The following is a 13,680-nucleotide window of genomic DNA, read 5'->3' as shown; positions in this document are numbered from 1 at the left end:
TGCTGCACTCTTGGCGGCCACGGACCTACAGATCATGGAAGCACGCCGATAAGACTGCGCATGCGCCGCCTACGGTTTTATTATATAGATGCATCTCCACATGTAAAAAGCTGTTTTTACATGTATAAATAGCAATTTTGCTTCTATTGACAAGTAGGGATCCACACCGTGTAAAGAGCTTAAAGCTATAGTTTGGGTTCCTCTTCTCTACATGCCTCACTTTGTACTTGTTCATGTTAAACTGCTATTTAGATGCCCAGTCTCCCAATCTCACTCATTTATAGAATTGCTTTATATGTTTGTACATCCCAGTTTCAAGTTTAATAGTTTCTTGATATACTGTCTATCACATATATCTAGATAATAATAATAATTTATTTCTTGTATACCGCCATACCAGTAAAAGATTCTAGGCGGTTCACAGCAAAATAAGGCTGAACATCCAGCCGATTTACAATACAAGAAAAGCTATTAATCTATAGGCATTATATATGTTCTTGAAATAGCATATATCTAGATGGTTTACAATGAAGTAAATAGTATAAAAGAATAAAAAGTATTCTATTAAAATTGAGAGGAATTCACAGACTAAACAAGACCAACATGAAACCAAGAGGAGAAAGAGGGAGAGGAAAGCATAGTTACAATAAAAACCAGAATTGAAAAAGGGAGGGGGAAGGGATAAACACAGCTGGTAGGGGAAGATTTGTCATCCCCAGGTGAGATATATGTTATCACGTATGGAAAGCAAATATCATCACTAAGCTATAATTCCCTGCCAGAAGCTATGAATGACCCCCTCCATAGATCTCCAAAAAGCCCGGTGAATAAGAATGCACTACATTTTAACAAAAGCGAAAGATGCAATAAGCTTTTTTAGCTGGAGGAGGAGTTTCTGAATCAGATGACTCAAAGTGTCAATGGAAAACCATAAATCAATGAACAAGGTAGTAAATATAAACACACTTTTATTTCAAAAATTATAACGATTATATCAAAATTAAACAAATATTGGTGATGTCAGAGAGACTTTCAGATATATTATAAGAAATTAGATAGGCCTATAAATCAGAAGGCAGAAAAAATAGATACAATATCTTTTATGCCTATTTCTGAATGATGACTAGCAATTAGTAAAATATTTAAAATTATGACTGTTTTAATCAATGTATACTAATCATCCCCCCCTTTTACAAAACCGCAGTGTATTTTTAACACCAGATGCGGCAGTAACAGCTTGGATGCTCATCTACGGTTTTGTAAAATAAAAAAAGGGGGGGAATCAATTGCACCAACAGTACAAATATAAACCAAACTGAGAGTATACGATATTTTACTCCTCAACTGTTTTCCAAATGGTCTGTTTACACTTTTCCATTTTATTGGAGAAAATGTGATCAGATGGGTACTTTTTGACCATTTATTTGACCAAGAATTAAAGTTTTTGGAGAAAAATACAGGGTTGTTTTTTTTTCCTATTAGAAGGAATTCTGTGGGTTCTTCTTGAGCAACAAAACTGGTCTAAGCATTTAGGCCCAAATTCTGTAACCAGCGCCTAATGTTAGGCGCCTATTTTGGAGGCCCCCAACTAGATATGCACCTATCTAAATTGAACAAGCCCAATTAAGCTTTTTAATCAGCAATAATTGAAACTTAGGCGCCTATCAAGAAAGAGTGATTCTGTAACAAGGCGCCCTTCAAAAAAATAGGCGCCATGCATGTTAGGTGTGGGCGTGTTCGGCACCTTGTTAGAGAATCACTGCCCTTAAGCGTGCTTAAGTGCTCGCATGGCCGCCTAACTTTTAGTTGTGCCTAGAGCTAGCCTATTTATTGGGCGCCTCCAAAATAGGTGCTCAAATAGGCGCCGCTCAGCGCGATTCACTAAACAGCACCCAGCAGTACTTGAATCGCACTGAACGGTGCCTAAATCGACACCTAACGTTTGGGCGCTTCTTATAGAATTTGCCCCTTACTGTCAGCAGCAAAATGTACTATTGGAAAACACTGACAAGAGTAACCCCCAACCATGAGGAAGTGGTTCCAACAAATATGGGATATAATAAAAAGAGAAACACGATGGCAGATAAAGACCACGTGGCCTATCTAGTCTGATCAACCATGCCTTACACTATTTTATTTATCCTATTTTTTACCTCATCCTCCCAAAGGAGCTTACAACGGTTTACATAATAACATAAGAATTGCCACTGCTGGGTCAGACCAGTGGTCCATCGTGACCAGTAGTCCGCTTCCGCAGCGGTCCTTAGGTCAAAGACCAGTGCCATAACTGAGACTAGCCTTACCTGTGTACGTTCTGGTTCAGCAGGAATTTGTCTACCTTTGTCTTGAATCCCTGGAGTGTTACAAATCAGGAACTTAAGCATTTTCTTTATCTGTCCTGGGGGATCCTAGTCTATCTAATGTACCTGGGGCAATGGAGGATTAAGTGACTTGCCCAGGGTCACAAGGAGCAGTGAGGGGTTTGAACCCACAACCTCAGGATGCTGAGGCTGTAGCTTTAACCACTATGCCATACTCTCCTCCCTCTTTTCCCTTAGAGATCCAACGTACTTGCTCCAAGCTGTCTTGAATTGAGACAGAAACATAGGAACATGACGGCAGATAAAGGCCAAATGGCCCATCTGGTTTGCCTATATACAGTAACCATCATCTCTTTCTCTCTCTGAGAGATCCCACGTGCCTGTCCCAGGCCGTCTTGAATTCAGACACATTCAGATGCATTATTTGTCTCCACCACCTCCACCGGGAGGCCTTGCCATACATTAACCACCCTTTCCTTGAAAAAGTAATTGCTGAGGTTTCTTCTAAATCAGTCCCTTTCACCTTTATCCTATGCCCCCTCATTGCAGAGTATCCTCTCAAAAGAAAGAGACACGCCTCATGCGCATTTATGCCATGTAGGTTTTTAAAAGTATCTATCATATCTACCCTCTCCTGCCTTTCCTCCAAAGTATGCAAATTTAAATCTTTAAGTCTGTCTCTGTACATTTTATGTGGAAGACCACAAACTATTTTAGTAGCCTTCCTCTGGACCAGCGCCATCCTGTTTATATCTTTTTGAAAGTGCAGTCTCCAGATCTGTATACAATATTTTAAATGAGGTCTCACTAGACTCTTATTCAGGGGCATCAATACCTCATTTTTCCTACTGGCCATTCCTCTCCCTATGCACCCAAACATTCTTCTGGCTTCCACCATTGCCTTTTCAACCTGTTCGGCTACCTTAAGATCATCACATACTATCACACACATGTCCCACTCCTCTTTAGTGTACAAAAGTCCTTTACCCCCTAAACTGTACCTTTCCCTCTCTCAGGTTTTTTGCAGTCCAGATATATGATCTTACATTTCTTACCTGCCAAATTTCAGACAATTCCTCAAATTTCACTAGGTTCTTTCTCATGTTATCCACACCATCAAGGGTGTCTATTCTATTGCAGATTTAGGTATCATCTGCAAAAAGGAAAACTTTACCAGACAGCCCTTCAAGCAATATCACTTACAAAAACATTAAAAAGACCAGACCCAAAATCTGAACCTGGAGGAACACTACTGATAACATCTCTTTCCTCAGAGAGATCTCTATTGACCACTACCTTCTGTCTCCTTCCACTCAATCAGTTCCTGACCTAGTCCGTCACTTTGGGGCCTATAACGAGGGTACACAGTTTATTTATTATATGCCTGTTTGGAACAGTGTCAAAGGCTTTGATAAAATTTAAATACACCACATCTAGTACTATCTTTCTATCCAATTCTCTGGTCACTTAGTCAAAGAAATTTATCAGATTTGTTTGACAATGCCTCATGTTTTCTTGGGTCCTGTAATCCACTGGATTACAGAAACTTCACTATTCTCTGTTTTAAAATCATTTCCATTAATTTACTTACTATAGAAGTCAGACTTATGGGCAAAAGTCAGTATGGTTAAAAGCTGAAGAGGAAGACGCTATTAGAAGATCAAAGCTCCGGTGGTCATCGGGAGTTGAATGGAGGAGGAAGAGGAGGACAGCCGCACCATTGGTTGGGTGATGGCTCAAATATAAATAGAGATCCTAATTTTTTTTAAATCTCGGTCTATATTCAAGTGTATACGGTAACCATCCTAGTGTACAGTATCATATGTTAATTGCCAAGCACTCTAATTTAGTATAACATTATGTATTTTCAAATATTTATTATTTCAAACAAGCAGGTTCTTTTAGAATAATCCAACAAAATGTAAACCTTTTCAAATTTCCTAAATGCTGAAATACTAATTTAATAAAGCCCTCTGACAAGTAGAAGACAAATAGACCACCAATAAGCCATCGCCTGCTCATAGATTCCTAGCATTTACTTTACTAATACTGCGAATGTGGGAGGTATCTTACCATAAAAGCCTTGTACACCAATACCAAAACTTTAAACCTAACCCAATAAAACACAAGTAGCCAATGATACTGACAATATAAGTGTGTGTGTTGGGGACACACACACACATGCTCTACTGATTGAGCACATTCCAACAACTGAATTGCAGTATTCTGTAATGTTTGCAAATTATGTAAAAGAAATTACAGGATCCCAAAGACAATGAATTTGCATAATTTAACTGTGTCATGAAGAAAGTACAAAACAAAATGAGAAATGCCTCAATATCCATCAGGTTGTGCACCAATCACAATATTTACAATGTTATAAATCCCTCTGAACCATTCAATCTACCTTTTTAAAAAAATTTAAGCAGTCCAAAATACCCCCCAAATATTTAAATGATTTTACCACCGGTAAATTCCTCCCAAACAACTTCACTGAAGTACTTGGACATTCCCTCCTACCAGAGATCCAACCACTACTGTTTTTTCAATGTTCAAAGTCATTTAATGCCTCAAAGACCAATCACAAACATTATCCAGACAAGCCTGCAAAGAAAGTAGATCCATCACTGAATTACTTTTTTATTGGGTTCACACAAAGCACCATTATTTAAACAATAATGAATGTTCCTTAAAGAAATTAACATTTTTAAACAACGTTTATTCTTTCAAGTAAAAGTAGCATAGTATAAATACTAACCAATGGGGAGTCATCATACATAATAATGCCATCCTTAACCGAAGGCTGCAAGGTAAGGCTCTGCACAGTGGTATCCCTGCAGAACAAGAAAGCATGTTTACTAAAAATAAGTATTCTGCAAGCATATGCAAGAAAAAAAAATAATGGTGGTATACTCTCCCTGGTGACCCGTCAAATGTGTGCAGGACATTGGTGTGCAAACAATTCCACCCCGACATTTGCGCACCACCTTCCTACTGCCCCCTATGCTTTCCCATTTGTGCTCCGAGGGGGGTTTTGGGGGAACCCCCCCAACACACTAGCGCTCCCATTGAGGGGTGTGGGGGGGGGGGGAGACCTCCCAATACACTTAAAACTTGCGCTTTCCTCTCGGTGCCTTCCTGTTTCCGCTCTTCTGCTCTGAGGGGGGGGGGGAACCCCCCACTACAATCACGCTCTCATGCAGGGGGATGCCCATGTTGAAGATTGCCTCTTTGCCGCTAACCCTCCCAATACACTTATAATTGAACCCTGAAAATCCTGCTCCATTCATGCACGTACTTGTCAGGGCGCAATTGTCCTGCGCACTATTGACGGTGTACCCTCTCCCTGGCTCTCTATATATATGTAAGAGTGGCATTTATCTGGTAAAGTCGCTTTTTAAAAACATTTTTAGGAGTAAAGCAGCACATTAACAGCAGAAATGGCTTTTATAAAACTGCCCACTCAGTAGGCGAGTAAACTTATACACATAGGCCCTGATTCTCATAACGGCACTCTAAGACTCAAATAAGCACCCTACTGACAGCTAATTGTTTTAATTGGTGATAAATGGTGCGGTAATTGATGGCATTGTTTAAAACCAATTAAAAACACATTAGAAAATAAAATAGGCACCTGGAGGCAACAACAAAGAATGGTGTCCATCTCCCATCTATAGAGGTGCCTACTGGCACCTATGTCAAAAGTAGGCATGGTTTACACTGGAAGTGGACGTAGGCACTGGTAAGCGCCTCTATGGACACAATTCTCATCAAAAAATAGGAACCAGAAATGTAGGCCTGTAAAACCCTTGCCTACATGTCCGGTGCTTTCTTTCGATGTTGCCAAGGTTCTGAAAAAGGATGTTGCGTGACTGAGATGCAAACAGCACCACTTTTCTGGGTGGCCATCAATAACAGTGCCATTTACAGAATCCGGGCCATACAACCTATGTGTGCACAAGTTGACTTGGACTGGGTTGAAGAATGCTTAGATATCGCTAGGTGTAATTCTTTAGGTGACCGACAACCACACTGAATGGTGCCCTAGGATTTAGATGCCATCTATAGAATCAGGGCCTGAGTGCTAGATTTTCAGAGGTAATCTTCAAAGCAAAAGTATGTATGGGCACATCCATCCAAAGCTCAAGGACAATTGTGTCTTACAAAATTGTACATAAATGACTTAAGTTAGACAAACAGGTTGAAAAAGTGACTATGAAAGTTAGAAGGTCAAGAAGGTCTTCTTCCAATTATGGCAGCTGAGGATAATTAGATCAGCCCTAAGCACAATCAACTTCGGGACAGTGGCTCAGGTGGCCCTCCTCCCTTACTTAGACTACTGTAACTCCCTCTACTGTTGCATCGCTGAGAAAGACCTTAAGAGACTACAATTACTCCAAAATACAGCAGCAAGGCTGATCCTGCACAAGACCAAGTTTGAGAGGGCAAGTCTACTGTTTCAAGAACTACACTAGCTACCAGTCAGGAGCAGGGTCTAGTTCAAAATTACATGCATGGCCCATAAGGCCATGTATGGAGAAAGCTGGACTCACTTCTGCCATCCAGGTCAAGCAATCCTTCAACGACTTGAGGCCAATCCAACACTGGAAGCTAACATTTCCTTCCCCATGCCAGGTCTGGAGGAAAGCTCTTTTCAAGACAACCTTCGAGTTTCAAGGCCCCAAAATCTGGAACAGCCTCCCCAGCAACTTGTGTCAAACGCCTACTTACTTCCAATTCAGGAAGGTGCTGAAAACACATCTATTCACTTCACTGCATTAACCTAGTCTTATACAGTCATTTGTATGAAGTCTATGCCTCTATCATTTCTAATATGTTTGTTTTATTAGAACTTGTCATACCGCTTCAGCATATGACGACAGATCTAAGCGGTTTACAATGCAAATATTTTATGAAAGGAACTCTATTAAAGATAGGAAAGAGATAGGATACATACATAATGCTATAAGAGGTTAAAGAAAAAAAAGGTTTCTATACGGACCCAAATGCCCGCTATCTATCACATTCCCCAAAAGTCATGCCGCTGAATCGAGTTCAATCAATAAATATGGAAAATATCTGATAAGGATATGTCAGTTTCAATGACTCCTTAAAGTAGGTCTTAAGCCTAGTCTTGAATGCCTTTGTGGTTACTTCTAATCTAATATCCTGTGGTAGATGATTCCATAATTGGGGACCAATGAAATAAAAGGCTTTATTTCTTGTAGATTCCCATTTGACCCTCTTTGCTGAAGAGAGCATCAGTTTGAAATCCTGCATTGATCTCAACATTCTGCTAGGAGAGTAAGGTATTATTAAAGAATGTAAATATTCAGGTTGCTGATGATACAGGACCTGATGAACTAGAGTTAGTGTTTTGAATTGTATCCTAGAATGAATTGGCAACCAATGGAATTTTAGATATAAAGGAGTAACCGTGTTGAATTTCTTCTTAAAGCTCAGTATTTTAATCACAGTATTTTGAATTGTTTATAATCTCCTTAGATTACTTTTTGCAATGCCCAAGTATATGATATTACAATAATCCAATAGTCTAATATTATGTAAGCCACAATTATTCCTAGCTGACTTGTGGGATACAAGAATCAATATAGTAAGGTATGGTAAAGGATGCTTGGGTGCATAGGGAGAGGAATGGTCAGTGGAAAAAAAGGAGGTATTGATGCCCCTGTATAAGACTCTGGTGAGACCTCATTGAGAATATTGTGTACAGTTCTAGAGACTGCACCTTCAAAAAGATATAAAGAGGATGGAGCTGGTCCAGAGGAAGGCGATTAAAATAGTTGGTGGCCTTCCAGAGAAAACATACAGAGAGAGACTTAAAGATTTCAATATGTATACTTTGGAAGAAAGGGCAGGAGAGGGTAGATAAGATAGAGATATTTAAATACCTATGTGGCATAAATATGAATGAGGTGAGTCTCTTTCAATTGAAAGGAAACTCCAGAGTGAGAGGGCATGTGATGAAGTTACGAGGTTAAAGGCTCAGGAGTAATTTAAGGAAATACATTTTACAAAAAGGACGTTAGATGCATGGAATAGCCTCCCGGTAGAGGAGGTAGAGACAGACTGTGTCTGAATTCAAGAAAGCATGGGACAGGCACGTGGGATTTCTTAGGGAGAGGAGGAGACAGGGGATCTTGTGGATGGGCAGACTAAATGGGCCATTTGGCCTTTATGAGGCAGTGCTGAAAAGTTCTTAGCCCAACCAAGAAGAGAATGACATGGACCCAGGAAACTTACAAGTTATTCCACATATTCACCCTTAAGTTCAACACACTTGGCATATCATATCTGAAGTTTCTGTAACCCTTCCTTGGCCCTGGAGAACCTGAGTGCCGCCATTACATGGACTGTTGTTTTGTCTTAGGATCACAGTGGTTTAACCGTAGGCTCCTTTTACTAAGCTGCGATAGCAGTTTTAGTGTGCGCTGAATTGCCGCATGCGCTAGATGCTAACGCCAGCATTGAGCTGGTATTAGGTCTAGCTGCGTAGTGCGGGTTTAGCGTGCACTAAAAATGCTATCGCAGCTTAGTAAAAGGAGCCCCATGTTTCATCAACAGTAATTAATCATTCCAAAAAGTTGGTACTAGCTCACTGAAAATGCTGCAAAATCAACTTGGAAGTGGTCCACTCAATTGTTTGCCAGCATTCAAACATTTGGGTACCCGCTTGGCAGACAAACCCGCTTGGCTTGGCAAACCCAGCTGCTCATGGATCATACACCCAACACGTTCCCTGTATACATGTAGTGTCTCAGCAATTGTTGTAGACAATATCTGCTGATCTGTCAAAAATCAGGTCATGGATGGTGAACAATTTCAGAAGTCAACATCGTTTGAGGCCACCCAGACCTTGCTGCATCTTTGGTCTCAAAATCTCCATGCTGAAAGTTTGCACACCACTTCTTCAATGCGGAGTATGATGGGCATTTGACACTCAATGTTTATATCATACATTCATGGATTTCCTTTGGAGTTTCCTTCTGCAGGAATAGGAACTTCATGACGGCTCAGAGTTCCACACTTGAAAATTCCACACTTTTTGTTGACATGATTCAATCAATGATCTGAAATAATGTCAAAACATAGCATTACGATTCTGCATATTGGCACTTTGCAAAATAAAATAACTCTTCAGTTACAATGACAAAAACAATCAGAATTTAGGAAGTTTGTTGGGCTGAGAACTTTTCAGCACCCCCTCATCATGTTTCAATGTTTCTAACTATTGTTATAGTCCTCCAGACATGTTTAACAGTACCAATAGAGCTAGATGCTTATAAAGTGATGATGTACAAAGGTAAAAAGCCAGAATTGGCTTCTATCTTTAAACTTGCATAAAAACTGCACTTTAAAAAAGAAAAAAATAAAGAATTGGATCAGCAAACAAAAAAACCATGTGACAAATGAACAAATACAGTGAGAAATACAAAATGTTACTTCAAGAACCCTATGTCAATTTATACCTGACACAGAAATAAGTTAACAATTATGGCAGGAAAAGCATATTTGGACACAAGATCAAATCTTTCATAATTTTTGCTTTATACTCTTTGCTAATATTCTATTACAGTATGAACTGAATACAACATAGCGTATTTTTTGTTCCATAAGACGTACCCTAGATTTAGAGGAGGAAAACAAGAAAAAACCCCATTCTGAACCAAATTCTTCCTGCCAGGTTCTGCACCCAACCCCACACTCCTTGCCAGGCTCTGCGCCCTGTCCCCCCTCCCTTCCAGGCTCTGTACCCTGCCCCCCCCCCCCCCGGTGGTCTCGTGGCAGGCCAAACAGGGCACAGGGCAGGCAAGACTAATGGCCGGCAAGCCTAGTGGCCTAGTGACAGGCAGGCAGGCAGGGTCCCCCACCCCAAGGCAAACAGGGGTGTCAAACTCAATCACATAAGGGGCCAAAATCTAAAACTTAGGCCAAGTCGCGGGCCAAATTTTTAATTAAGATTCTTAGGGGTCCTTTTATTAAGGTACGCTAACCGATTTAGTGCGTGTTAAATGCGCACCTTAATCTCTATTTGGTTGAGCTTGCAACATAGTCAACAGACAAACTCATGTTATTTTCATACATCATATGAACCACTGTGATAAGCTGAACTAGAAGCACTTCAAACATATAAATGGTGCTATATCTCAGGAATTAAAAAAAGTTACAAGAAGGGGAGGAAAAAAGGAATTAGCAGCTTTGAATTCAGAAATCAATTAAAAAGCTGTTACTGCTACTTAAGCAATGAAAAGTATGTCTGTTCTTAGAAAATATTGTATAATTTCTTCATCAAAAATACAGTAAAGAACTGTAATACAAGAATATCATAAGTACAAGATGCTATTGATTTGCTTTTTGGCATACAAAGTAATGTACAGATGGGTGGAATTACAGAACATTGTGTTATAAGCTTCAGTTCCAAAGAGACTAAAGACCATCTCTATTTATGCATGACATTCAATTCAGACTGCATACTTGGCTCCATTTACTTGGAAAAATACAAATTTATGCTTATGTTAAAATCATAGTGTAGAAATACTTTGGGAAGAATGAATTTTTAAAAATATGCCAATCAATATTGAGCCTGCAGTAGTAGGTGTTTTTTGTTGAGGTTTGTTTTTTTTTAAATAAAAGTAGGCTGCCCCAGGCTGATTTAGACATGGATATTCAGTGCACTGCTGAGCCACATTTGGTTACCAGTGCAGAATATGCAGGTCACTGGAAACTGCTGGAATTATTCATGTACTGCCTATATTTGGTACCATTACCCTGATAATTATATGCATAGGTAAGGGCGGCTATATATTTGGTCAAATTGGCCTGGATTGTTATCTGTGCATTGGCACTGAATATCAGTGGTGCTCAGATATAGCACAGTTACTTACCTTTATCCTGGGACAGCAGGCAGATATTCTCACATGTGGGTGACATCATCCACGGAGCCCCGGCATGGACAGTGAAAAGTATGGTATCACTTCAAGCTTTAGCAAGCTTTTAGACTGCATGCACCACGAAGGACTGGGGTCCAGTATATATTTTATTACAAAGGACTTGTCTATGCCATTCTACATATAGGGCTCCTTTTACGAAGCTGCGTTAGCAGTTTAACGCACATAATAGCGTGTGTTAATTTGCTGGCCACGCTAGCCGCTACCGCCTCCTCTTGAGCAGGCGGTAGTTTTTCAGCTAGCACAGGGGTTAGCGCACGCTAAAAAGGTGTGTGCGATAAAGCTGCTGACGCAGCTTCGTAAAAGGAGCCCATAATGTTATATATGAGAACTTAGTTTTAATTTGAAATTTGTTGATCCTTCAATAAACTGATTGTCCTTGCAGCGGTCTGATTTGTATCCTTTCCCCACTTTTTTTGTTCCCATAGTTTATATGTGGGGTTGTATTTTTCCTTTGCATTATTAAACCTAGATAAAACAGAGGTAATGTTTGTGGGTAACAACAAGCAGCTACTACAGTTGAAAGAGATCAAACTACTGGAGGTGCAATTATCAATTGATCCACTTGTACCCGTTCTACTCCACTCAGGATTTTGTAAACTTCAATCATATCTCCTCTCAGCCATCTCTTTTCCAGCTGAAGAGCCCTAACCATTTTAGTCTTTCCTTATACGAGAAGAGTTCCATCCCCTTTATCATCTTGGTCGCTCTTCTTTGAACATTTTCTAGTGCCACTATATCTTTCTTGAGATAAGACCAGAATTGAACGCAATACTCCATATGACCAGATGAGGTCGTACCATAGAGCGATACATGGGCATTATAACATTCTTAGTCTTGTTAACCATCCTTTTTTTTATAATTCCTAGTATCCTGTTTGCTTTTTTGGCCGCAACTACACATTGGGCAGAAGATTTCATCGTATTGTCTACGATGATACCCAGATCCTTTTCTTGGGCTCTAATCCCCAAGGTGGGCCCTAACATCCTGTAACTGTGATTCAGATTATTCTTCCCAATGTGCATCACTTTGCATTTCTCCACATTAAATTTCATCTGCCATTTGGATGCCCAGTCTTCCAATTTCCTAAGGTCTGCCTGCAATTCTTCACAATCCGCATGCGTTTTAACAACTTTAAACAGTTTAGTGTCATCTGCAAATTTAATTATCTCACTCATCATTCCAATTTCCAGATCATTTATAAATAAGTTAAATAGCACCGGTCCTAGTACAGACCCCTTCGGCACTCCACTGTTTACTCTCCTCCATTGAGAAAAGTGACCATTTAACCCTACCGTCTGTTTTCTATCCGATAACCAATTCCTAATCCACAACTGAACTTTGCCACCTATCCCATAATTCTTTAATTTTCTCAGGAGCCTCTCGTGAGCAACTTTATCAAAAGCTTTCTGAATATCTAGACACACTATATCAACCATCTCCCCCTTTATCCACATGTTTATTCATACCTTCAAATAAGTCAGGCAAATTGGTGAGGCAAGATCTCCCACGGCTGAACCCATGCTGACTCTGTCTCATTAAATCATGTTTGCCTACGTGTTCCACAATTTTATTTTTTATAATCATTTCTACCATTTTGCCCGGCACTGAAGTGAGGTTTACCGATCTGCAATTTCCCAGATCTCTCCTGGAGCCCTAAAAAGGTACTACAGACGATTTTAGCGACAGGTTACAGATCACTAACAGGTCAGCAATTTCATGTTTGAGTTCTTTTAGTACCCTGCAATGTATACCATCCGGTCCTGGCGGTTTATCACTTTTTAACTTGTCGATTTGGCTTAGAACATCTTCCAGATTCACCAAGATTTCTGTCAGTTCTTCCATATCATCACCTTGAAAATCATTTCCGGTTCAGGTAGATCTCTTATATCTTCTTCTGTAAAGACCGAAGCAAATAATTCATTCAGTCTTTCCGCTATGGCCTTATCCTCCCTGAGCGCCCCTTTAGCTCCTTGATAATCCAACAGATTCTCTGCTGCTGATGTACCTAAAAAAATTGCTTTGAGTTTTTGCCTCTTTATCAATGCTTTGCATCTAACTTACCAGATACATCCTTTTTTCTTTGAATAAGTCAGAACTCAGAGGCAAAAAAATATTTCACTTTGTTCCCCAAACAGAGCATCCCCTCTAGTGACAATCATATAGGGCTCTTTTTACGAAGGTGCACTAGGGCCTTAACGCGCAGAATAGCACGTGCTAAATTGCCATGTGCGCTAGCCGCTACCGCCTCCTTTTGAGCAAGCGGTAGATTTTCAGCTAGCGCGCACTATAGCATGCACTAATCCGGTTCATGCGATAAAACCGCTAGCGTACCTTCATAAAAGGAGCCCATATTGTTTTCTTTAGAAGCTTAGGCATCCAGTTTTGAC

The 13,680-nt window shown here is 40.0% G+C and overlaps 1 protein-coding gene across 1 annotated transcript in view; it reads right to left on the bottom strand.

Annotated features, from left to right (window-relative positions):
• The window catches only part of VWA8 (von Willebrand factor A domain containing 8), a 428,432-nt gene that overhangs the window by 232,561 nt on the left and 182,191 nt on the right, over positions 1-13,680 (bottom strand). The window contains exon 22 of the mRNA XM_033948297.1: positions 5,080-5,155. Within this exon, the coding sequence (XP_033804188.1) occupies positions 5,080-5,155 (76 nt within the window). The remainder of the gene's footprint in view (positions 1-5,079; positions 5,156-13,680) is intronic.

Source organism: Geotrypetes seraphini, chromosome 6 (assembly GCF_902459505.1).
Source record: "Geotrypetes seraphini chromosome 6, aGeoSer1.1, whole genome shotgun sequence".
Taxonomy (NCBI): domain Eukaryota; kingdom Metazoa; phylum Chordata; class Amphibia; order Gymnophiona; family Dermophiidae; genus Geotrypetes; species Geotrypetes seraphini.
Note: the sequence above shows the minus strand (reverse complement) of the source record. Positions and strands in the feature narration are given on the sequence as shown.